General features: G+C 39.8%; 1 protein-coding gene across 4 annotated transcripts in view; it reads right to left on the bottom strand.

The window, feature by feature from the left end:
- ADGRB3 (adhesion G protein-coupled receptor B3) overlaps nt 1–9,514 on the bottom strand; it is a 1,057,188-nt gene extending 1,047,674 nt beyond the window's left edge. For all 4 annotated transcript variants that reach the window (XM_040428625.1, XM_040428624.1, XM_040428627.1 and 1 more), the window contains exons 1-2: nt 8,899–9,514; nt 5,612–6,383 (exon numbers count right to left, since the gene is read on the bottom strand). In XM_040428625.1, coding sequence (XP_040284559.1) covers nt 5,612–6,368 — 757 coding nt within the window. In that variant the 5' untranslated portion in view covers nt 6,369–6,383; nt 8,899–9,514. The remainder of the gene's footprint in view (nt 1–5,611; nt 6,384–8,898) is intronic.
- Between the last annotated feature and the right edge of the window lie 15,163 nt (nt 9,515–24,677).

The raw sequence follows: 24,677 nt of genomic DNA, 5'->3' as shown, positions 1-24,677 counted from the left end.
ACTATATTTACCACACTTACCCTGTAAATATCAGCTTACCAGGTTTAATATAAAATGTCTCTTGTAACAGTCCTATTCTTAGACATGGTATAGTCAACGTATTAGATGACCTGTACTGGAGAACAGATGGACTGTTGCTGATGCCATATTTGCCCATGTCCTCAAAGGGTGCTGATTTGCTTAGGCTGAGTTCACACTTCAGTTATTGGGTCAGTTATTTTCATCAGTTATTGTGAGCCAAAACCAGTAGTGTACATATTCTATGTTTTTTTTTTCTGCACCTGGTTATAACTGATGGAAATAACAGACCAAACAACTGAAGTGTGGATGGATCAGTAGTGAATGTTTGTAACATGGATTATATGGGAATTTTTCCTTTCACTACTGCATGTACTGTATGTTGAGGTTACACTCTTCACTGACAATCTCATCAATGTAATGACACACAATACTATTCTGCAAATAAAATCGCATATGTCTTTCAAATACTCTATTTGGATTATAGCAACTGTCTCATTAAAGTGGAATTAGTGGAGATAAAGCCAGACATAACTGAAAATGGTCTTCCAGGCTTTTTATATTTATGGCCTATTCTCAGACTAGGCAGTCAATATCAGATTAGTGGGGTTCTGACCTCCTTCACTCCCGCTGATCAGCTGTTACTCAGTCAATGAGACTACATAGCTCTATCTGCAGTGGCATAGCTAGAAATGACTGGGCCGCACAGAAATTTTTTGAGTGGGGCCCCCTCCTCCAGTAATTTTTTTGCAACCCCTTCCTTTCATGCCGCCCCCATTCCTGTGGCTAGTAAAGATCACTCTCTCAGACAAGGCCCGGCAGCTGTTCCTTCCGTTTTCTACACTGTATAATATTTCATTGTGTAATACTGTTGAGGGGGCCCTGACAAAATCTTTTAGTCCTCCTCCTCCTGGATGGGCCCCTTCTGGGTCAGGGCCTCAAAGCAGCCGCTTCCCCTGCTTCCCTTATAGTTACGCCCCTGCCCATCTGTTTTCTAGTGGACATAACTGTTTATTGCAGTGCTGCAGTAACCAGCCCCATCAACTACACAGCCAGTAGAGCTATGTAGTTCTGACACCGACATCGACTCTGACTCCAACACTTCCAGTATCAGAGCTACTGCAGAACAGCTGATCAGTGGAGGTACATGATGTTAGCCCCTGCTAATATGATATTGATAGTCTATCCTGAGGCCATCAATATGCAAATCCTGGGGGGGAGAAATAACCTCTTGGGTCCCCAAGTATACATTTTTTTAACAGGATACTGCATATGTCATCTGCTGTCCACCATGTAGCAGAGAAGCTGTTACCCAAACCAGCACAACCACAACCAAACCACCCATGAGCAACCTCAATCACTGCACTCTCTGTATTTATATCCTTGGGAGTAATGTTTCCACTAAATTGGGCAAAATATCAGCATAGGGCACTTAAGCAAGTTTACCCACAATGCATGGTGTTTTATCCTATGTCCTGAAATAATCCGAAGGCTATAACCTGATGTGGTAAATAATTTCTATCGACTGATCTACCACAACTATAATGCATTGCTTAGCTTAAAACATATTTTTATTCCTCATTTTATTAGATCTGTGTAATTTTTAATGAATAACAAAGTAAGTTTATTTAGTCCACCCACCTAAAACTACTTAGCAAGGCCCATAAGGGTTTTATAAACATCATATGAAGATCACTTGGAAATACAGTAGCAATCATGCTTTGTACACCCTAAAAACATATCAGAAACATGGTAATTGGTTGACTACTAATTGTTCCTACCCTGACGCCTGTGTCAAACTATAGCAAACATTCTTCAACATATAATATGGTACCACATAATCGCACATGAATGTTATTAGAATTTCTGGATATGTCTTATGTCATACAAAAAAATATCTGAGTGTCAGCAGATGGAAATCATTTTACTTTTTTGATTGATGTCTTGTTCTGCCAAGTCTTGATCCAAATTAAAAATGGCCACACATAATCTTTATATCTTACGTTTTGAAGCATCCATGTTCACAAACTATCACAACAATCCCATACCTTCTTTCAATGTAGACAAATCTTTTTACATGAAGAGTTAAGCAGAGCAAGCAAACTTCATATAATCCTTTCCATTATATTATTTAGCTCACATGCAGGAGATTGGTTATTGGTTTCATGGTTAAATGTCATGTAAAGGGAATGGCACACACTATGAATTTTAATGGGGAAACATATGCGAAAGCTTGTTTCTGATGAGAGCGCACTTGTTGGACTACTGGAACATTTTTCAACCTAATATCTACCAGTAATGTGATTTCTAGCATATGCCTTTTTCTGGATCAGCAACTGTGTATTCTATAGCCTCTATTACGCGCTCTAATGTAGTTTCCATGAATCAATTGCAAAGTCACTCTTCCAAAGCCATTAGAAATATCAATGTTAATGTATTCATTATAGATATTTGAAAACGCCTTTTGATATGTACTTCCAGATAAACATGCCTCTGTGGAATATCCTGGTGATAGGGAAAAAGAGATGTCTAAAGTACTTAAATTTGTCTTTTAATTAGGCTTTCATAATAAAGACTTTAGCTTGCCCACAGAGGTTGCAAGAAGCTTCATATGTTCTTCTTATCCATGTTCAAGTACTGTATGACAGATTTGTAGGACAGTAATTTCTCTTAACAACACCATCTAATGTTTACTACATTTCTAAAGTCATTCTTATAGCATGCGTCAGATTTCTCAGCAAATAATCATACAGTTGAAACATTTTGCATACGATCTTATAAATAATCATAGATCAGTGGGGGCCTATTCTGCACATCAGTTATGTACTGTTATCGTTTTTATATGATAACAGCACCAAGCTGTACACTGAATGCCCAATCCTGTGCAAATAAACCCCCATTATGTGAATAATATGATTGGCGTTGGCAAGAGGTCAGTAATGAGCCACTCAATGCACCTAACTAACACAGTTAATCCTTTACTTCATATTTGCATATATACTATTAGTATTTTGCAGGAGAATCTTCATAATATTTAAAACTGTCAAATGAGGCCTTTATTTTCACATAGTTTTCTAATTCTGTCTATAATCATCAAAAATGCACATCTTAGGACTGAAGTTGTATGTAAAGTTCGATAAAATGTCAGATGGCTTTCAAACCTTTGGGAGAAATAAATTGCGCCTTTGCATGAAGTGATGCATTCAGACTGATATGAGTTGCTGCAGCCCTGTGGAATGATCAGTCATGTATGGAAGAGGCAAAGCTGTGTCTAAGCTTCCCAACGGGGAGGTTAAAGAGCCAATTATTTATAATGAAACTGCTCGCAAATAACTGCAGCAATTAATGCAGAAAGCTGCTATAATCCCAGAGAGAACTTTAACAACTGTGCAGGGGGTAAACAACCTAGAACCATGGCTTCTACCTTGCTAATCATCATCAGGTATATTTACAAAAAATGGCTATTCTATTTCTTGTATCATAAGGCAGCCACCAACCAAATGGACGGTCTATAGATGGATTTATTCAAAGACACAATTAAACCCACTGCTGATATGAAAAACCTCAATGGTTACCATCAAAATCTTGTCATCTGAGGTTTATCCAAGACCTTTTTCCTATCTTTAGCTATATGGGTATTATGGAATAGGTGTCAACTATTTCATATGACATGTCTTATCTCGCAATATATTAAAGTTCTACATACTCCATAGTATGTACAATGTAAAAAAAAAACACTATATTGCTATAGATTGGATACTACCTATCACTCTTTAGGACATTCAGTATTAACAAAGACTTATTTCTAGTAGTTGGTATATGGCTTCTGTCGTATACATAGATAAAATGTAATTAACAGGAAATAAGGTGCAACAAGAAACTGAAGCAATCCTTGTACTTCAAAACCAGCCGAATGTTTTCTACTGAGACTCCACTATATATATATAAAGATCAATCCTTATCTTGCCGGTGTCCTAACGCCTAGAGAATGGCTATAATGCATTCTGCCTTTCATCAGTAATGAAATGCATTCAATATATTCCTTTAAAAGTGCAGTTGATTAGTCTCATAGGGTCAGATAGCTGCAGTTGATTATATCTCCTCTTGTAGCTTTAAGGTTTTCATTATCTTCCAAAGCTGTAGGGAAAATCCCATCTTTATAGAACTGTTGATAACTTATTGAATAGTAAGAATCATACATAAGCAAATGTAATTGCTCCTAAATCTCTACTTTCTATGCCAGAATGACTTACCATTCCAACTAAGTAATATAACTGTAGGTGTAGCTTGTACATTTAACTTTTTTTTCTTAATGTTGAATCTTTTTTTTTTATCAAACATTGGTTATAATAACCTTTATATGGCTAAAGGCCCTGCATGAGGCCTAAATCTCTGCTTATGTCATGGTTACGTAGAACCAACTTTCCACCAATTTGGAAAGCTTGATCATATTAGATTTTGCAGCTATTTCATATTTTTGTGAGCAAATACTTTATGTATCCAATAAAATATTGATTGAGTATTATAAAAAAAATTTGGGCGGGGGATGACAAATGCTCCAAAAAAAACATATACAAATTGCTCTTTGGGGAGCTCAAAATATACATACGTAAGTAGAGGGAGAAAGAGAATGAACTATTGATAGCTGAAATATTGTAGTCAGTTTAGAAGATTGAACGTAGTGGTGGGGTTTATACCCCAAATTGATAGGAGGGGCTTTAACTTGGCATGCAAATATATAGCTGCAAAAAAGTATTTTATTCCCTGTTAATGACATGAATTCCTCATTTTATAGTAGAATTCCAAATCCTTTCCAACATACAGTATAGAGATACCAGTAGAGCATATACAGAAAATGGAGAATGCCCAAGATGTTGCTTCAATGGCTTTGCCAGCTTACTGCCCATATACAGTACGCTATAAATATATGTGTGTATATATCAATTTATGCCCAACACTTAACGTAATACAGCAGCAGGTCACATAAAAACTGTAAAGTGATGTGTCACAGGTCAGTTTGGCAAACAGGATGTTAAAGGTAGCAACATGGTTCAATCATTGCAAATGGACTAAAAAGATGTGAGGGCTTGCAGTGTTAATTTGCTGTACCTGGAACTCATTAATTACTTGATCTCTCTATGGATGTGAACCCTACTATTTTTGATTGCTTTGCTTTCCATGCAGACATTAGTATAAGAGCCTTGCATGATTTTAGTACAGCACAAATCTCTGTAATAGGAAACTCATTTCACATGTCTACATCCATTACAAATGATAAGATTTAAACTGCCAGACTTGGCTTCATTATATAGCCCTATTAACCACTTTCTGTATAAAGGGCTAGTAGCCTGATGTCAATACACTGATTTTCTACACATGGTTAATAAGGGGTATAAAGTTCACACGGCACTTGCATTGTATTGCTTGCTATGTAGACCCTTCCTTTTGGAATGAACTAGTATTACTGTGCATGGAAAAACAGAAAAAAATGTATGAAGCTCGTTCTGTTTCACATGCCATTGTAATTCAATGCTAAAAGAAATCAATGCATTTGACTGTGTATGGAATTTAAGTGATAAAATTCAACACCTACCTTCTTTGGGTGGGCGTTTTGCTTCCTTTGACAAGTTGCAGACCTGTGTGGTTTGAAGTTCCTGTGTCAAACAGCCCTCAGTCTGCTCATTCAGGGGCAATATAACATTGTTTAGAGAAACCAAAGACTGATCATCTATCCCCCATTCTCCCAAGTGCTGGGGACAGGTGCATTTTGTATACATAATTCCACAAAGCTCTGTTTTGCCATTTTCCAATTTTAAGCAGTTCTCCAACCAAGTGCACAGGACATGGCACCCAAACTGACTGGGGCTCACCTTATTCAATACCAGAAACTCCAAAAAGGATTTTTGGTCTTCATCATCCCTTTTGTGTAATCCATTGTAATCAAGTGGGTATATCCGGCGTAGCTGAATAAAATTTTTATCATAGTGGAGAAAAACAAAGGCATTCTTTGTGTCGCACAACTGCATTATGGAATTGTTGTTTCTCAAAAGATCCTGTATTTTCTCATAAGAGAAATGATCAAACTGGTAAGCCAAAAGAGAAAAGTTAGAGCAGCTGAAGTCCTTTTTGGAAAATTTCAGGTAGATGCTATATTTGGTCGGATCTGGGTTTTCCAACGTCCAGGTGCAGTTGGTAAAGTTTTTGGGAAACATCTCGCTTATCGAATACGATCCATAAATGACTCCTTTTACTAATGTTGAACACCAGAAGTCTTGGGCAGTATTAAATCCAAACATAACCAGTAGATAGGTGGAAAATATATAAATCAACAAATTACGAACAGCCTTCATCCTATGTCATTTGGCCTGTAGAAAACAAAATAAAATCAAAATGCAAGTATAATTCTGCAAGCATTTGAAAATTGGGCTCCTGACAATATTCCAGACAGCTGTTTTCAAGACTCAAGCTAGCTTAAAAATAAACCTTTTCAAAAAGAAGGGAGAGTATATATATATATTTTTTTATTTTATTTTCCAAGCATGGGATTGATTTAATCGCGTGCAAACAGTGCCACCATGTGGAGGTTGTCTGTGCTTCCTTTAGAAAAAATAGATAAAATAATATTTCATAAAACATTACTTTGTTAACAATAAGGTTACATTTAGGTGTATCATAAATACACAAGGTTTGCAATAGCGCTGTCATTTAAGGAGTGTCGCAATGACATGGGACATTGTACGCAAGATACATTTATCACCATAAAGGATTCTACATCTCTTTTCCCTGAAAATCTTCTCATGCATGTATTTCAAAAGACAGCAAGGGATCTGGTTACACTATATATACAAATGTGGGCACTGTAGAGAAATAAGAAATAAAGATGGATTTAGAACAAGAATCTGATCCATTCATTGGGCTTATAACAATAGTATGAAATGCCATCTTAAAAAGAGGTGTCCTGATTGCTCAAGTGTTAATAATGCACATAGTGGCAAATTGACACTGATGGCTGTCTGCATGTAAGCCTGCTCAAGATCCTTCTCTGCAAATGAAGCCATGAAGTGCAACGTAAAATGACATAAGCTCTTGGGAAAAAGAGTTGTTTTGAGAATTAATTGCTCTGCATGGAGTAAATGCTAATGAGAGTACTGTTTAACACCCCAAAGTAGTGCACTTAGGTAGAAATCAAGCAGTTAATTACTCCTGAACATATTGTCTGCCATAGCTTTATGTGATTTTGCAGATGTGCTCTTCCATAGCCAAAGCCATGTTGCATTAATTTGCTCCATCAAAACTGCATACAAATGATTCACATTGCCTTCTAGTCTCTTGACAAACATAGCATGCACACTGACCATCTTAGTGTTAACCCTTAGTGTCCTTACCTCAATTTAGGGGAAAAAACATGCACATGCAAACACAGACAAGTTCATTTGAGAAAACAACCCTTAAGCTTTATACTTCAGATGCAAGCCTACCGAATGACTGCAAAGTTGAATGTGTTAGGTTCCAGTTAGCTCCAGCATCACACAGGAAGGAGACATCTATGTACTGAGTTTAATCCTGTCTCTGTCTATGTCATCAGATGAAAATGCATTGAACAGTCCATTATCTATTCATGGTGTAAGTAGCAGAAAAAAAAAAAAAAAAAGGTTTTAAGAATGATTGCTTGGGCCATCAGTCAGGAAGAGCAAATTAGACTTTATCCACAAAGAAAGAAGAAAAACATCCTTACATTAATGTCTAGGACTTCCAAATGCTAGAACAGCTGCCTACCAGCCGTACAAAGAGCAGCAAATTTCCATAGGAACAGAGAGTGTGCCTTTTAAACCAGGATCATAAATGTAATCTATATTTCACATTAGTTGTTATGGCATTGTTAAATTAATGATCTTGGGAAGCATGTATGAAATGCCAGAAGACAACAGATCCCTTGTATTTTCCCTCTTGCAGGCAATGCAGTTCTGCGCAGTGTCATTCAGGATAGTGTAGGCGTTGAGTGCCAACGTGACAATATCTACATGGTGTAATCAGTCGCCAAATCTCTGAAATGTTCTTTAACTGCAGAATAGTAAGGAGAAGGTATGCATTACAGCATTTTTTTTGGTATTGTGTATTGACTTGTTCATGCCATGCATGCCAAATGGGGTTTTAGAAATAGACATGGCAGTCATGAAAGGTTTAACAGTGTTTCCTTATAGAATCATCCCCTTGGGTTTCATACTATCTGAAGATATTTACCTATCCTCAAAGGCTCAAAAGAGCCAAGTTAAGCTGATCTAGCCGCCTTCCTGTTTTCTTTACTTGAACATCAACGGCTGTCTCCCTGGAACACAGTGCATCTCCCATTTTGTCACTAATAGTTCATCTAGATAATACAAACATGCATTTTAGTTTGCATTCCCCCATCAGATGTTTCAAGTGTCACTTTGTTACTGAAACATGGCCGGTGCCATGCCTCTGCTGCCACATTTGTAAGTGTAGGACTAAGGTAGATTTCCTTTCACTTCCTATTGACCTCATCATTCTAGATGGGTTTGCTTGTGCTTTACTGTGGTTAATAAAAAGGGGTTAAACATAATGGGGGGAATCAATGCTTCAGGTTTGTGAATTGGGCTGATGCTCATCTGAGTGTTTTGACAAGGAAAAACATCAATGAAAGATTATGATATGTGGACTATCCTCTCACCACTGGCAGCACCTATGATAGATTCTCCTAGCATCTATACTGTACATCCCAGTGCCTACACTTGGAGGTTATGCAGGGACTCAACCAACTTTAAAACTAGAGACGGTAATATGAGGGATATATGTCCCCCATGTCATCAGACTCCTTTTCTTGGAAGATATGACTAGAAGAAAACACAGAAGGAACCTTACCTTCCAATCCAAATCTGTGGCTATCTCTGCAGGACACGATCACAGACACACGTTCCAAAAGCTAGGAGGGAAATCCTTCTTTTTGTTGGAATCCCTGACTCCCATCTTGGTCATATTTAAATCAGAATATGAACCTCACCGTAGAAATTTCCCTGTGGTGTATCAAACCAACGCCATTCAAAGCCCTTTTCCAGATCTCGACGAATTAAGGGAAGTAAAGCAAGGATGAAGATTTGATTGAAGGTTCAGTGAAAAGAAAGTCCAGCATGACAATCCAGCGAACAGGCGGGTAGAGGAACACTGAAGCTATCGGATGGTAATGATCAGTAGAGAGAGGAGGCTGGTGCTGCTGATTTGGTTATTCTTTCGCCTTTTCCCTCCCACTGAGGTAAAAAAAAAAAATCCTTAGCTGATGCTGAAGAAATCTGTTTAAATGTTGAGATTATGGAGGACAAGAGGGAGAGGAACGAGAGACACAGGAGCTGTAAGCCTGTGTATGTGAATGCGCGAGAGAGTGTGCATGTGTGTCAGGCTCGTTTAATGGTCTGATGATGGCATCTGAAGTAAGGGGCTTGTTTTAATCATTTGTCCTCTATTTCCTTCAAAGTATTGATGATCGTCTGGCTAGCTACTATATTAATCCTTCTGTGATGAGGGAGGGAGCTCCTTGAATGCTGCGAGAAGAAGCAATGCAGGGGGGGGGGAAGAGCGAGAGAGACAGACACTGGAGCAGTGTGAGTGTGTCAGTTTCAGTATGGGACTGCAAATACATGTCGCAAAGCTGCTCAAACCAGGCACGTCCCAAAAACGTTAGTCTCTCAGTCTGGGAGTTTTTCTGCCTTCATTTCCCTCCACTGCACCGACTGTTAAGAGCAGCTTGGGGAACAAGGGACATGGAGAGCACACAGATTGAGATTATAGCTCTTAACCATTTAATTCCCCAGAGCTGAGGAGTGCAGCACAAAGTGGATGTAAAGGGGATTCGATTCATTGAAATCCTTCGCCAGAATGATTTATTGAAGACTGATACTTTGAATCACTAGAGAAAGCCAGAATGTGCATGTGTGACCAAAAGGATTGAAGATTGGATCAGGGAGGAGCTGAAAGATTCTCAGAATAGTTAGCAAAATAGATGCGAGCCACACATAGAGATGAGCGAATCTTTAAAAATTCTTGTCTCCAATGAATCTGCCAGATGCAAATTAGCCTACTCTCTCTAAACATGCATAAAAACGGAAAAGAGTCAAAAACAAGAATCTCGCCCTCTCCCAGGACAAATATTAATACTGCAACAGGAGCTGCAATCACCCTAATGGCTCATGCAAGCAAAAGGAATTTTATTTCTGTGCCTGGTTCCGTTTTGTTTTTTTGCGGACCGTATGCGGAACCATTCATTTCAATGGGTCCGCAAACAAAACGGAAGGTACTCAGTGTGCATTCCGTTTCCGTATGTCCGTATTTCCGTTCCGCAAAAAAATACTGACATTACGGACAAGGATATTACTGTTTCTATTAGGGGACGGCTGTTCTGTTCCGCAAAATTTCGGAATGCACAAGGAGTAGGACGTCATCCATATTTTTTTGCGGATCCGTTTTTTGCGGACCGCAAAATGCATATGGTTGTGTGCATGAGGCCTAAGAGTTGTCAGTGCGCTCCGCGCTGCAGATTAATTGATAGGGCTATGATGTAAACACTTATCTTCGTCTGCATGGAAAACAATAGCAATTTTCTCAGTAAGGCTACAATTATCATCCTGTTTGTTCTTGCTTTGTTTAGGTTGAGAGCACGGCTGAGAGATTGTACTATGAATTGATGCACTGTGCAGAGAAGCTGGCTGGAAAAGCAGCCTTAACCCCCTGTGCGCTGGGAAAGCTTTCGTTCCTTAACAATGCATGACATCCTCTGTGCAATCATGCGTGTGATTTGATTGTTTTCCTATAGCCAGCTTTGTACTCTCTATGGATATCTGAATGAATGGCTGGCTACCTTTTAAACTGTAAGTTAAAGCATGCCTCATAAGAAGAGATGGAATCCCTGTTGTAAACTGTCTCCTTTTCTGTTTGTAAATTGCAATTGGTTCAATGCATTTCATGGGAAAGAGTTGCAACCAAGTGCTGTTCTGTGCATTCATTTAATAGATACAGCAGAATAAAGTGTTTGAGTGCTCTGCTTTTGCCTCCTCTTATTCTGTGCTCTAGGGTGACCTGGGCACCTCCCTGGACAATATTGCCAGGCTAGAGGGTAATGGATGGATTCGATCAAATCCAGGGTCACAACCTGGTTAATAATAAAAATAATTCCTTTCATGGCATACTCAGTATTCATTCTACAGGCTGCTTCTAGATGCAGAGGGAAAAGGGTCATGTTCCAGTTTGCTCGAAACTGGCTGAGACTTGCATCAAATTCAATGTCCACATGTCAAGTGTAGCATTATTTATGTCCTCCAAACTCTAAATCTTTATCACCAATTGTAAAGCAGTAGCAATGTTTAATTACTGTGACCATAATTGTCTAGGGCCTTCACCGCGGCAGGACATTGGCCCCCTAGGAAATATTGAATTCAACCACTATGCATGCTTCACTTTAAAACAAACATTACACTGTTTGAATACAAATGTAGAATGTTGCATTATAAGTAAACCAGAGTGCTACAAATAATCCTAGTACTTTCTTTTTTATCATTGCTGATATATGTCCCTAACACGTATGAATTACATAAGATTTACATCTACTGTACATAGGAGATGTACGTAACTACCCTTTATATTTTATAGGATGCAACAGATTAGAAAGTACCTGGGTGCTATAAGAATTTCATTTCTTGCTGCTGCTCGCAGATGTACACATTTTATTCCCTGCTGCAGAATTTCAAGCCTTTGGTGCTATATCTATTTTAAGACCTATAGGTCTGAATGATTATATACAGAAGGTCAATGCCAACCTTTAAAATAAGTCCATCTCCTACAAATATGGGGCCATAGAGACCTTACACAGTAAGACAGAGTATAGTTCTTAGCAACTAAAGCTACAGAACAAAGACTTATTTTATATCATATCCATTTCCCTGCAATGCAATATAATAAAAGTGAACCAATAATACAATTAATTTATGATTAAGTGAACAACACATGTTAATATAACATGAAAATATTATCATCAACAGAAAGATATAAAGGGGCTATGGTATCTCAACATAGTACCATTAATATAAGGCTACTTTCACACTTGCGTTCAGAGCGGATCCGTCTGGGGTCTGCCCAGACGGATCCGCTCATATAATGCAGACTTTGGATCCGTTCAGAACGGATATGTCTGCATTATATTGTAGAAAAAATTCTAAGTTTGAAGTCTGAAAGTCAATGGGGGACAGATCCGTTTGAAAATTGAGCCATATAGTGTCAAATTCAAACGGATCCGTCCCCATTGACTTACATTGTAAGTCTGGACGGATCCGCTTCCCTCCGCACGGCCAGGCGGACACCCAAACGCTGCAAGCAGCGTTCAGGTGTCCGCTTGCTTAGCGGAGCGGAGGCTGAACGCTGCCAGACTGATGCATTCTGAGCGGACCCGCGTCCACTCAGAATGCATTAGGGCAGTACGGATGCGTTCGGGGCCGCTTGTGAGAGCCTTCAAACGGAGCTCACAAGCGGAGCCCCGAACGCTAGTGTGAAAGTAGCCTAAGATGTTGGTCCAAAGACCCCCACCAACCAGGTGGAAAAAGTTTACATCTGTTGTTTATGTAACAATTCAAATTAATGTTTGTCAATGTGCAGAGATATATGGACAAGAAAGTATTCTAGGAAAAGCTATCACTTCTTCACTGGGAGACGTTTAACTGTAGGGACTCCCACAATCCTCAGAATTAAGGGTAGTTCTGTGACTCCTGTACAGAGTTCCAATGCACAGTGGCTCACCCAATCTCCTGCTGTGCAGGACACTTTAACATAATTCAATTGACTTGAATAGAGCTGTGTTGCAGTTCCCAGCAGAGGGGATGGCTGGAAGCAGTACTGTTCAGAAGAAATAATGTTCAGACTGCTAGTTCTGAGACATTCATCTTAGAGATTTGTCACTCTTAGATGATATGGACCAGGGGCGGATTGGAGGCCCTGCCTACTAAAACAGAAGTAGGCAGGGCCTGCAATACTGTAGTGCAGCACAGAATACCTCCCCAGCAGAACCAAATACCAAATGGCAGCTCAAAATACTGCCACCCCAACCACAATATTCAACTGTATCATAGTTGAGTTCATGAAGGCACCTGTGGCCTTTGAGCATCAGTTCATTATGTACCTGGCCTATGGCCATGAAGAGGGCTTGAGTGGCCCCCTGGGGAGTCTATGGCCAATCCGCACCTGATAAGAACAAACCACTTACCATGCAAGCATATTTCTTAAACTTCAAGTACCCACTAGATTTGATCACCGGGTTATAATGAATATATAGTGCTAGACAAACAATTCAATGTACTAAACCCACCAAAAATTAGCACCAAACACATAAACATGAAAGAGTATTTAACATACATTAATTTAACATGTATAAAAATATACTGTGTAAAAATAGCAGCAAGGAAGGGGGAAACCTTCAGTGAGGAAAAAACAACCCTAGAGGAGGCTGAGGGGTCAACACACAAGGGTATATAGATTGCAGAGAGAAGCCACACACAAGCAGGCCAATAAGACAATAGAAGCCATCAGACATAAAAATTCTAAGTAAGGCATAAACGGACCTATGTGTGGAAAGGATAAGCAAATAACTACCCAAGAATGCGTGTGGAACCCTCAGCCGCCTCCTCCACGCATCCAGGCGGCTGAGCGTTCCACACACATTCTTGGGTAGTTATTTGCTTATTCTTTCCACACATAGGTCCGTTTATGCCTTACTTAGAATTTTTATGTCTGATGGCTTCTATTGTCTTATTGGCCTGCTTGTGTGTGGCTTCTCTCTGCAATCTACAGGGTGGGCCATTTATATGAATACACCTTAATAAAATGGGAATGGTCGATGATATTAACGTCCTGTTTGTGGCACATTAGTATATGTGAGGGGGGAAACTTTTCAAGATGGGTGGTGACCATGGTGGCCATTTTAAAGTTGGCCATTTTGAATCCAACTTTAGTTTTTTCAATAGGAAGAGGATCATGTGACATCAAACTTATTGGGAATTTCACACGAAAAACAATGGTGTGCTTGGTTTTAACGTAACTTTATTCTTTCATGAGTAATTTACAAGTTTCTCTTTGTTTACAGCCATTGACATGTCGCCGAGGTTAACACGTGAGTAACGGATAGAAATTGTGTTGATGTCTGGTGAACGCAGTAACCGGGTCATTGCAGCAGATTTCAATGCAAGACACCATACGAGACCACCCATCTCCCATGCTACAGTTAGCAAACTGCTTGCTAAGTTTCGTGAAACTGGTTCAGTGTTGGATTTGCCACAATGTGGATGCATGAAATCTGTCTCTAATGAAGAAACATCAGTGGCTGTCCTAGCTTCATTCAGCAAGAGCCCACAGCGTAGCACTCGCCGCATGTCACTGGAGAGTGGCATTAGTCGAACATCCCTTCGGCGGATATTAGCTACTCACAAATGGCACCCTTACAAACTCCAGCTACTGCAGCATCTCAACGAGGATGACCCAGATCGGCGCACTGAATTTGCAGAATGGGCAAAACAAAAATTGGAACAGGACCCTCAGTTTACGCAGAAGATTTTGTTCAGTGATAAGGCAAACTTTTATGTGAATGGTGAAGTTAACAAACAAAACCACCGATATTGGTCTGACACTTACCCACATTGGATAGATCCCTCCAAGACTGTTGGAACAAAAAAATTGATGGTATGGTGTGGTATATGGGGTACAAAGATAGTGGGGCCATTCTTCATCAATGGAAACCTCAAGGCAACTGGATATGCAAAATTGCTACATGATGATGTGTTTCCCTCTTTATGCACTGAAGCTGGCACGTTCCCTGAGTTTTTCCAGCAAGATGGTGCACCACCACATTATGGGTGTCAGGTCCGAGCATTCCTAGATGAACAGTTTCCTGGAAAGTGGATTGGTTATCGTGGGCCAGTTGAATGGCCCCCAAGGTGTCCCGATCTGACCCCCTTAGACTTTTATCTTCGGGGTCATCTGAAGGCAATTGTCTATGCTGTGAAGATACGAGATGTGCAGCACCTGAAACTACGGATACTGGAAGCCTGTGCTAGCATTTCTCCTGCGGTGTTGCTATCAGTGTGTGAAAAGTGGGAGAAGAGGGTTGCATTGACAATCCAACACAATGGGCAGCACATTGAACACATTTTATAAGTGGTCAGAAACTTGTAAATAACTCATGAAAGAATAAAGTTACGTTAAAACCAAGCACACCATTGTTTTTCGTGTGAAATTCCCAATAAGTTTGATGTCACATGACCCTCTTCCTATTGAAAAAACAAAAGTTGGATTCAAAATGGCCGACTTCAAAATTGCCGCCATGGTCACCACCCATCTTGAAAAGTTTCCCCCCTCACATATACTAATGTGCCACAAACAGGAAGTTAATATCACCAACCATTCCCATTTTATTAAGGTGTATCCATATAAATGTCCCACCCTGTATAAACCCTTGTGTGTTGACCCCTCAGCCTCCTCTAGGGTTGTTTTTTCCTCACTGAAGGTTTCCCCCTTCCTTGCTGCTGTTTTTACTAAGTATATTTTTATACATGTTAAATTAATGTATGTTAGATAAAGACTCTTTCATGTTTATATATACATGTGTTTGGTACTCACTTTTGGTGGGTTTAAACTTCAAGTAGTAGTCCCTGTTTTTCCTATTGATTTTGGAATACAAATCCACTGACGTAGAATATTTCCCCAGTTATACTGTTGACAACCATCTCACTTGCAAGAGCAAACAGGGTGCCAGCATTATAGATGGATATTACTGTAAGCTAAATCTTCTAAATAGAGGTGAGTGAAGGTTTTGCAAGTTACTAATAGTTCACATTGTAGCATACAAAAGATGTTGGTGGGCCAGGTATTATGTTAGCATTAACACAGAAGGGCTTTAATAGTTTATAGAAGTTAAAAAATAATGGGTCAGATTTATCATGCCTTCACTCCAGAATTATTGCTTCAAAAAGTCACAAAGTAAGGCTCTTGTGATGTTTTGCACTAGTTTGAGCAAAAATGTTGCACTTTTTGCATTTGTACACCACTCATTCCAATTTAGAATCGTGGGTAGGAAGTGTGTGTGACTAGCTATGTTAATGAGTTTAACTCCAGATTTTTCATTGAGAAAAAATCGCAATCTCACTCCAGTAGGAGGGTGGGGTAGGAAAACTGGAGCAGTTTTTCTAGTCAGATGTGTTAGGTTTAAGGATAAAACAAATTTATCAAACAACATGAGACATTTGATAAAAGTGGCATCAGGTACTCAGAGCCAGACTCAAACAAAATATATTCTAAATATTACGATTATGAAAATTTTCCCCCCATGGACTAATTTTGCATGGTGTCCAGGTGTCCACCAAGCTAGAGATTCCTGTGTGATGGTTAAGGGGATATTTTCCTAGCATTCATTAGGTCATTTTAAACTATCTGGACATCTCTTGGAAACACGTGGTACTTAAACATTGTTGAGGTCTAAAGCTACTCACATGCATTAACTGATGTCGACTGAACCTGCCCATTTCAGTAGGTCCAGCCAACCATCAAGTGAAGATGTCGGTGAAAGTAGGATCAGATGTGTTTAACTGAATTTTAACATGTCCAATCCTTTTTTCTCATGGGTAAGCTACTGACATAAGGAGCAGTTCTAAACTTGAGTATATCACATCATAAAAGCCATTGAAAGCTTGGGAAAAGTAAATAAAAAATGGATTGCAATTGTTTACTTAACTTGTGTACCTTTTCCTGGATAGTTATACTGTATTACTTCGTAGTTCTTGTTGTGCATAACTTACCGGAAAGAAATATAATAGTTTTTCAAGATAGTTATTCCTGATTAATGGTCAATAGGATGTTCTCCTAGGCCTTTTTACACCAATTTAGGCATGTCTGTAAAACCCTACTTAAACATTGTTGAGAACCAAAGCTGCCTATACATAGAACATGAGGACAGTCAAACCTGATGATTTTGGTGGGTTCAGATAACTTTTCAACTGTTTACAGAGGTCTTCTGACTCTCCTCCCAACTTCAGATTTTTGGGAAAAAGGATCAGGCATTTTTGTTCAATTTCAACATGCTCAATCCATTGTTCTCATGGGAGATAAGTCACTGCCATAAGAATTTTCGTTACCTTTTGCTGATAATTGGGCTCCATCATACAAGCTTTAATTTAAGGGGGAATAGCTAGTTCTCATTAACCACTTTCCAACCCCTCATAGACTATAAATGTCCTGGGAGTCGGGATTTTCTCTGAATGGATGTTTTAGAACGTCCATTCAGAGATTGCAGCTGCCAGCTAATCGTGCATCTATTGAGCTGAGGAACGCTGTCACTGACAGCAGGGCTCCCCATAGAGAAGGCAGGGACTCTTCCTTGGTGTCCCTGCCTTCTAGGTCACTGAATATACAGCTCTGAATGAGCGTTGTGTAATCAGCTAAAGAAGCAATATGCTGCTTCCTGTTCCTGCATAGCAGTCATGTAGCTGTTGGGGCCTACAGACTGCAGGAGCTGTCGTCTCTTCCAGAGACCACGATTAGTCCTCCAGTGAGGCTGTACAGTGCTGTATAGTTCAGTACAGCCTCTCTGGGGGTTGTATTCCCCCTGTAACTTTTGGTTACTACTGTATGTCAGCTCCAGTTACAGAAGAAATCAATAGTAAAAATAAATAAATGTGATGTTATATGTCACCCAGTGGTCTTGTATGACCTTATGGGGGGGACATAAAGTGTAAAATAAAAAAGATAAATAAAAAAATCACAAGTAAAAAAGCACCCTTTTTTTACCAATTTAGTCCTTTATACATTTTTTAAAATAGAAAAACATAAAAAATAGACATATTTGGTAACAACCAGCTCTATAAAAAAATATCACATTATCTATTTCAACAGTCGAACAGTGTAAAAAAAAAAAAACATACTATAAAAAAAGTTTTATGTGCCCGAAAATGGGACCGATAAAAAGTTCAGTCTGACCTGCAAAATGCAGGCCCTCGGACATCTATGTTGGCAGAAGAATATTTTTTTTTATGGATGTTAGTGTATGGCGATGCAAAATATAACAGAGTTTTAATAAAAATTGATTTTATTATGCAAAAGTAGTAAAAACATGATAAAAATTATATAAATTTGGTAACACCATAATCATATCAACATTCAGAATAGAATTATCATATTATTTATACCACATGGTGACCCTCATAAAAAAAAAGAAAACACTGGCAGAATTTAAATTTTTTCCTACCTTACCTCCCCAAAAAATTAGATAAAAAGTGATCAGAAAGCCAAATGTACCCCAAAATGGTGCCAATAAAAAACTACAGCTTGTACCGCAAAAAATAAGCTCTCGCACACCAAAGTCAACAACAAAAAAAGTTATGGCTCTTAAAAACCATTTCAGCAAATTCCATATTAGAAAATCCAAAGCAAAATCCTTCCCTTGTGAGCCCTGGCATATCCCCAAACAATAGTTTTCGACCACAAATAGGGTACTTCTATATTCAAGAGAGAATGGGTAGCAAATTGTAGAGTAATATTCCCCTATTATCCCTTGTGAAAAATAAAGTTTGGGGCTAAATAATCATTTTCTTGTAAAAAAAAAAAATGTACTTTTCATTTTTACAACCAAGTGTTATAAATTCTATGAAATGCCTGTTGGGTCAAAGTGCTTACTACACCCCTAAAAGATTCCTTGGGTGGTGTAGTTTTCAAAATGTGGTCACTTTTTTTTTTTTTTTTAACTGTAGGTGTACATCAGGGTATCTACAAATGCAACATTGGGCCCAAAGACCATTCCAGCAAAATCTTCACTCCAAAAACAATATGGTGTGCCTTGCCTTCTGACCACTTCCGTGTGCCCATTGCTTCATTGGCAAAAATTCCCACAAAAAAATATGTATTTTAATAATTGGCAATTTTTATGCGTCTTAAAGGGAAACTCTCAAAAATGTGCCCTGCTGGAGCTTAGAAATTTTTTATTTTAGGCCACAGGAGTACGGGCCCAAAAAATTAGGCATTCACCGGACAGAATAGAACTTGTGATTATGTGGCTGGAGGTACATTAGGTGGTCATTGGCTAAAAATTTTACTGTAGGCCACTGGAGTACAGTCCCCAAGAATTAGGCATCCACCTGACAGAAAAGAACAAGGGATGATGTCGCTGGAGGTACATTAGGTGGTCACTGGCTAAAAACTTTACTGTATGCCAGTACAGGCCCTAAAAATTAGGCATTCTCCTGACAGAAAAGAACTTGTGATCATGTGGCTGGAGGTACAATAGACTGGAGCCTCCATTTGCACTAAATTGGAAGCGGCCTGTTGGGGACTGCTACTGCCAAAACTGCTGACCAGGTGAATGAACACCAAGATGACAGACTGTCATTTTTGTTTAAGTGTGAATTAACACTGCCCTGTTTAAGTCAAATACTTTGTTTTTGCCACTGTACTGCCTCCGCTAATCCGCCAACCAGAGCAAATTCCCACACCACATAAATTGACACGTCATATTTGCAAAATTAGGCTTGGGTAGGGGGTAAACATATGACCAATTTCTGCAACTGCCACTCAATAACATACACTGGTGCACACTTTCACCATTATCACTGTGTTGAGCTATTTGCTTGAACCAAACCTGCTCCACCTATAGTAAACACAGTACAGTGAAGTGCAGTCTATCCTATCCCAGTTACAGTATATTGTAATTCAATACATTTTTGCTAAATATGGTAACAGATAGTGATGGACGGACATCGGCCGGAACTGTTCGCGATCGCGAACGCGCATTCACGATCAAATGTTTGCGAACTGCGCATTCGCGGCGGGTCCCATTGACTTTAATGGCAGGCGAACCTGAAAAACCATCAGGTCATATTTGCAGCCACAAAAAACTTACTAGAAGTACACAAATAGTCCCACAACATGGACAGTGACATACCAGAGGGGGATCATTGGCCAATATTCCCGCAAAAAAATATGTATTTTAATAATTGGCCATTTTTATGCGTCTTAAAGGGAAACTTTCAAAAATGTGCCCTGCTGGAGCTTAGAAAATTTTTATTTTAGGCCATGGGAGTACAGGCCCCAAAAATTAGGCATTCACTTGACAGAAAAGAACTTGTGATTATGTGGCTGGAGGTACATTAGGTGGTCACTGGATACAAATTTTACTGTAGTTTACTGGAGTATAGGCCCCAAAAATTAAGCATTCACCTGACAGAAAAGAACAAGTGATTATGTCACTGGAGGTACATTAGGTGGTCACAGGCTAAAAATTTTATTGTAGGCCAGTACAGGCCCTAAAAATTAGGCATTAACCTGACAGAAAAGAACTTGTGATCATGTGGCTGGAGGTAAAATACATGGTCACTGGATATAAATTTTACTGTATGCCACTGGAGTACAGTCCCCAAGAATTAGGCATTCACCTGACAGAAAAGAACTTGTGATCATGTGGCTGGAGGTACAATAGGCTGGAGCCCCCATTTGCACTAAATTGGAAGCGGTGGAGCGGCCTGGCTCCTGCTCATAATCCAGGAGAATGTCATCCTCTGTCTCCTCCCCCATCCACGGACAACACCAGGGAACACAGAAAAGTTTAAAGCCTGCTCCTCTTGATCCTTCTCCCCTCAGGCACCATCCTCCTCTGACTCCTCTTCAGACTCCTTCTGACTTGTTCCAGATGGAGTAGCCCACCCCGGGAATTCATTCAGCATTGAGACTTCCTCCTCTTTTTGCTCCTCGACAGCTTGATCAATGACACGACGCAATCCACGCTCCAGAAAGAAGGCGTAAGGTACGATTTCACTGATGGCACCCTGGCTGCGACTCCACCCTCCTTGGACTGATCTGGGTACTGTCATCTGACCGCTGGGTGGCGACCGTTGCTACCTCCTCTTCCTCATCTGATGTCAATAAAGGCTGCGCATCGGTATTGTCTGGGAATAGATGGGAAAATTATTCCTCTGACTCGAGTGGAGGGGCTATGGTGGTGGTGTATTTGGGGGTGCACACAGCAGAGAGTGAGGAGGGTGCAGATACAGAGGATGAGGAGGGTGCAGAAACGGAAACGCTGAGTGAGCCACTCAACCAACTCTGATGCACCGTTTGAAGTAATCACACACGTCTACTCGAACTTCCCACTTAGGCTCCGGCCTTGCTCCAATGACGTTTGTCCCTCTGTATTGCTACGGTATCTCAGCAGTACCGCACACAAATGCTGCACAATACAAATGCACTATAAAGAAATTATTTTCTAGCTACAGTGGGATGCGAAAGTTTGGGCAACCTTGTTAATCGTCATGATTTTCCTGTATAAATCGTTGGTTGTTACGATAAAAAATGTCAGTTAAATATATCATATAGGAGACACACACAGTGATATTTGAGAAGTGAAATGAAGTTTATTGGATTTACAGAAAGTGTGCTATAATTGTTTAAACAAAATTAGGCAGGTGCATAAATTTGGGCACCACAAAAAAGAAATGAAATCAATATTTAGTAGATCCTCTTTTTGCAGAAATGACAGCCTCTAATGGCTTCCTGTCGGTTCCAATGAGAGTCTGGATTCTGGTTGAAGGTATTTTGGACCATTCCTCTTTACAAAACATCTTTAGTTCATTCAGGTTTGATGGCTTCCGAGCATGGACAGCTCTCTTTAAGTCACACCACAGATTTTCAATTATATTCAGGTCTGGGGACGGAGATGGCCATTCCAGAACGTTGTACTTGCTCCTCTGCATAAATGCCTTAGTGGATTTTGAGCAGTGTTTAGGGTCGTTGTCTTGTTGAAAGATCCAGCCCCGGCGCAGCTTCAGCTTTGTCACTGATTCCTGGACATTGGTCTCCAGAATCTGCTGAAACTGAGTGGAATCCATGCGTCCCTCAACTTTGACAAGATTCCCAGTCCCTGCACTGGCCACACAGCCCCACAGCATGATGGAACCACCACCATATTTTACTGTAGGTAGCAGGTGTTTTTCTTGGAATGCTGTGTTCTTTTTCCTCCATGCATAACGCCCCTTGTTATGGCCAAATAACTCAATTTTAGTTTCATCAGTCCACAGCACCTTATTCCAAAATGAAGCTGGCTTGACCAAATGTGCTTTAGCCCACCTCAAGCGGCACTTTTTGTGCTGTGGGCGGAGAAAAGGCTTCCTCTGCATCCCTCTCGCATACAGCATCTCCTTGTGTAAAGTGCGCCGAATGGTTGAACGATGCACAGTGACTCCATCTGCAGCAAGATGATGTTGTAGGTCTTTGGTGCTGGTCTGTGGGTTGACTCTGACTGTTCTCACCATTCGTCGCTTCTGTCTATCCGAGATTTTTCTTGGTCTGCCACTTCGAGCCTTAACTTGAACTGAGCCTATGGTCTTCCATTTCCTCAATATGTTCCTAACTGTGGAAACAGACGGCTGAAATCTCTGAGACAGCTTTCTGTATCCTTCCCCTAAACCATGATGGTGAACAATCTTTGTCTTCTGGTCATTTGAGAGTTGTTTTGAGACCCCCATGTTGCTACTCTTCAGAGAAAATTAAAAGAGGAGGGAAACTTACAATTGACCCCCTTAAATACACTTTCTCATAATTGGATTCACCTGTGTATGTAGATCAGGGGTCACTGAGCTTACCAAGCCAATTTGAGTTCCAATAATTAGTTCTAAAGGTTTTGGAATCAATAAAATGACAACAGTGCCCAAATTTATGCACCTGCCTAATTTTGTTTAAACAATTATAGCACACTTTCTGTAAATCCAATAAACTTCATTTCACTTCTCAAATATCACTGTGTGTGTCTCCTATATGATATATTTAACTGACATTTTTTATCGTAACAACCAACGATTTATACAGGAAAATCATGACGATTAACAAGGTTGCCCAAACTTTCGCATCCCACTGTATATCGCATCCCTGCCTCAATCTGATTTTTTGGGGGGCAACTGTTATATCACACCAGTTGAAATTAGTTGTTCCAATGACGTTTGACCCTCTGTATAGCTGCGGTATCTCAGCAGAACCGCACACAAATGCTGCACAATACAAATGCACTATATAGAAATTATATTATAGGTATATCAATCCCCTTCCTCAATCAGATTTTTTGGGGGCAACTGGTATATCACACTAGTTGCAATTAGTTGTTCCAATGGCGTTTGTCCCTCTGTATAGCTGCGGTATCTCAGCAGAACCGCACACAAATGCTGTACAATACAAATATGGAAATTATATTATAGGTACAGTATATCACACCCCTGCCTCAATCAGATTCCTTGGGGGGGGGAACTGGTATAGCACACCAGTTGCAATTAGTTGTTCAAATAGGGTTTGTCCCTCTGTATAGCTGCAGTATCGCAGCAGAACCGCACACAACTGCTGCACAATACAAATTAACTATAATATACTTTCTATGTTGGAAAGTATATTATAAGTATATTACACATCTCAGTATGTCACACCTATTGATAACACACATATACCAGTCCTTAAAAGGACCTTTGTGGCCCTATTAGCTAGCGTTTGGTGTCACTATACTCTTTAACAGTCTGTCCCTGCTCCACACAGCAATCTCTTCCTACACTGGCAAAAAACAGAATGTAAAATGTTGGCCAGACCGGGTTTATTTATAGGGTAGGGGGTGTGTCCATGTGCTGAAACATCGCAATTGGCTCTCCTGTCCCACCTGATGGATGTGTCATGGGTAAAAGTTCTGCACAATGCAAAGAATATGGCGCCGGAGGACATCGCCATATGTTCGCCTGTTCGGTGACCAAAGTTCGCAGTACAATGACAGCCGGGCCATCTTTAGAAACAGGTATATAGAACCCCTTATTCATTATTTTGAGGAAGCAGGTATATCGCAGGACTCAATCAATATTTGGTGGAAGCAGTTATATCAAACCCCTTAATCAGTTCTTTGTGGAAGCGGGTATATTGCACCCCGCAATAAATATTTTGTGGAAAAAGGTATATTGAACCCCTTAATCGGTATTTTGTGGAAACAGGTATATCGCACCCCTTAATCAATATTTGGTGGAAGCAGGTGTATCAAACCCCATAATCGGTAATTTGTGGAAGCAGGTATATTGTAGGCCTCAATCTATATTTGGTAGAAACAGGTATATTGAACCCCTTAATCAGTATTTTGTGGAAGCAGGTATATCGCAGCCCTCAATCAGTATTTTGTGGAAGCAGGTATATCAAACCCCTTAATCAGTATTTTGTGGAAGCAGGTATATCGCAGGCCTCAGTCAATATTTTGTAGAAATAGGTGTATCAAACCCCTTAATCGGTATTTTGTGGATGCAGGTATATCGCACCCCTCAATCAATATTTGGTGGAAGCAGGTATATCGAACCCCATAATCAGTATTTTGTGGAGGCAGGTATATCACCCCCCTTAATTATTATTTTTTATGCCACAACAGTTATATCATACCACCCTGTTTATTTTGGGCAACAGATATATTGCAGCCCTCAATCAGTATTTTTTTGTGGAAGAAGGTATATCACACCCCTCAATCAGTTTTTTTGGGGGGCAACAAGTATATAACACCTGTTGTAATTAGTTGTTCTAAAAGCATTTGTCCCTCTATATATCTGCAGTATCACAGCAGAACCGCACAC

The sequence above is a fragment of the Bufo bufo genome, chromosome 4 (genome assembly GCF_905171765.1).
Source record: "Bufo bufo chromosome 4, aBufBuf1.1, whole genome shotgun sequence".
In the NCBI taxonomy this organism is placed as follows: Eukaryota; Metazoa; Chordata; class Amphibia; order Anura; family Bufonidae; genus Bufo; species Bufo bufo.
This window is presented reverse-complemented; position numbering and strand designations above follow the sequence as displayed.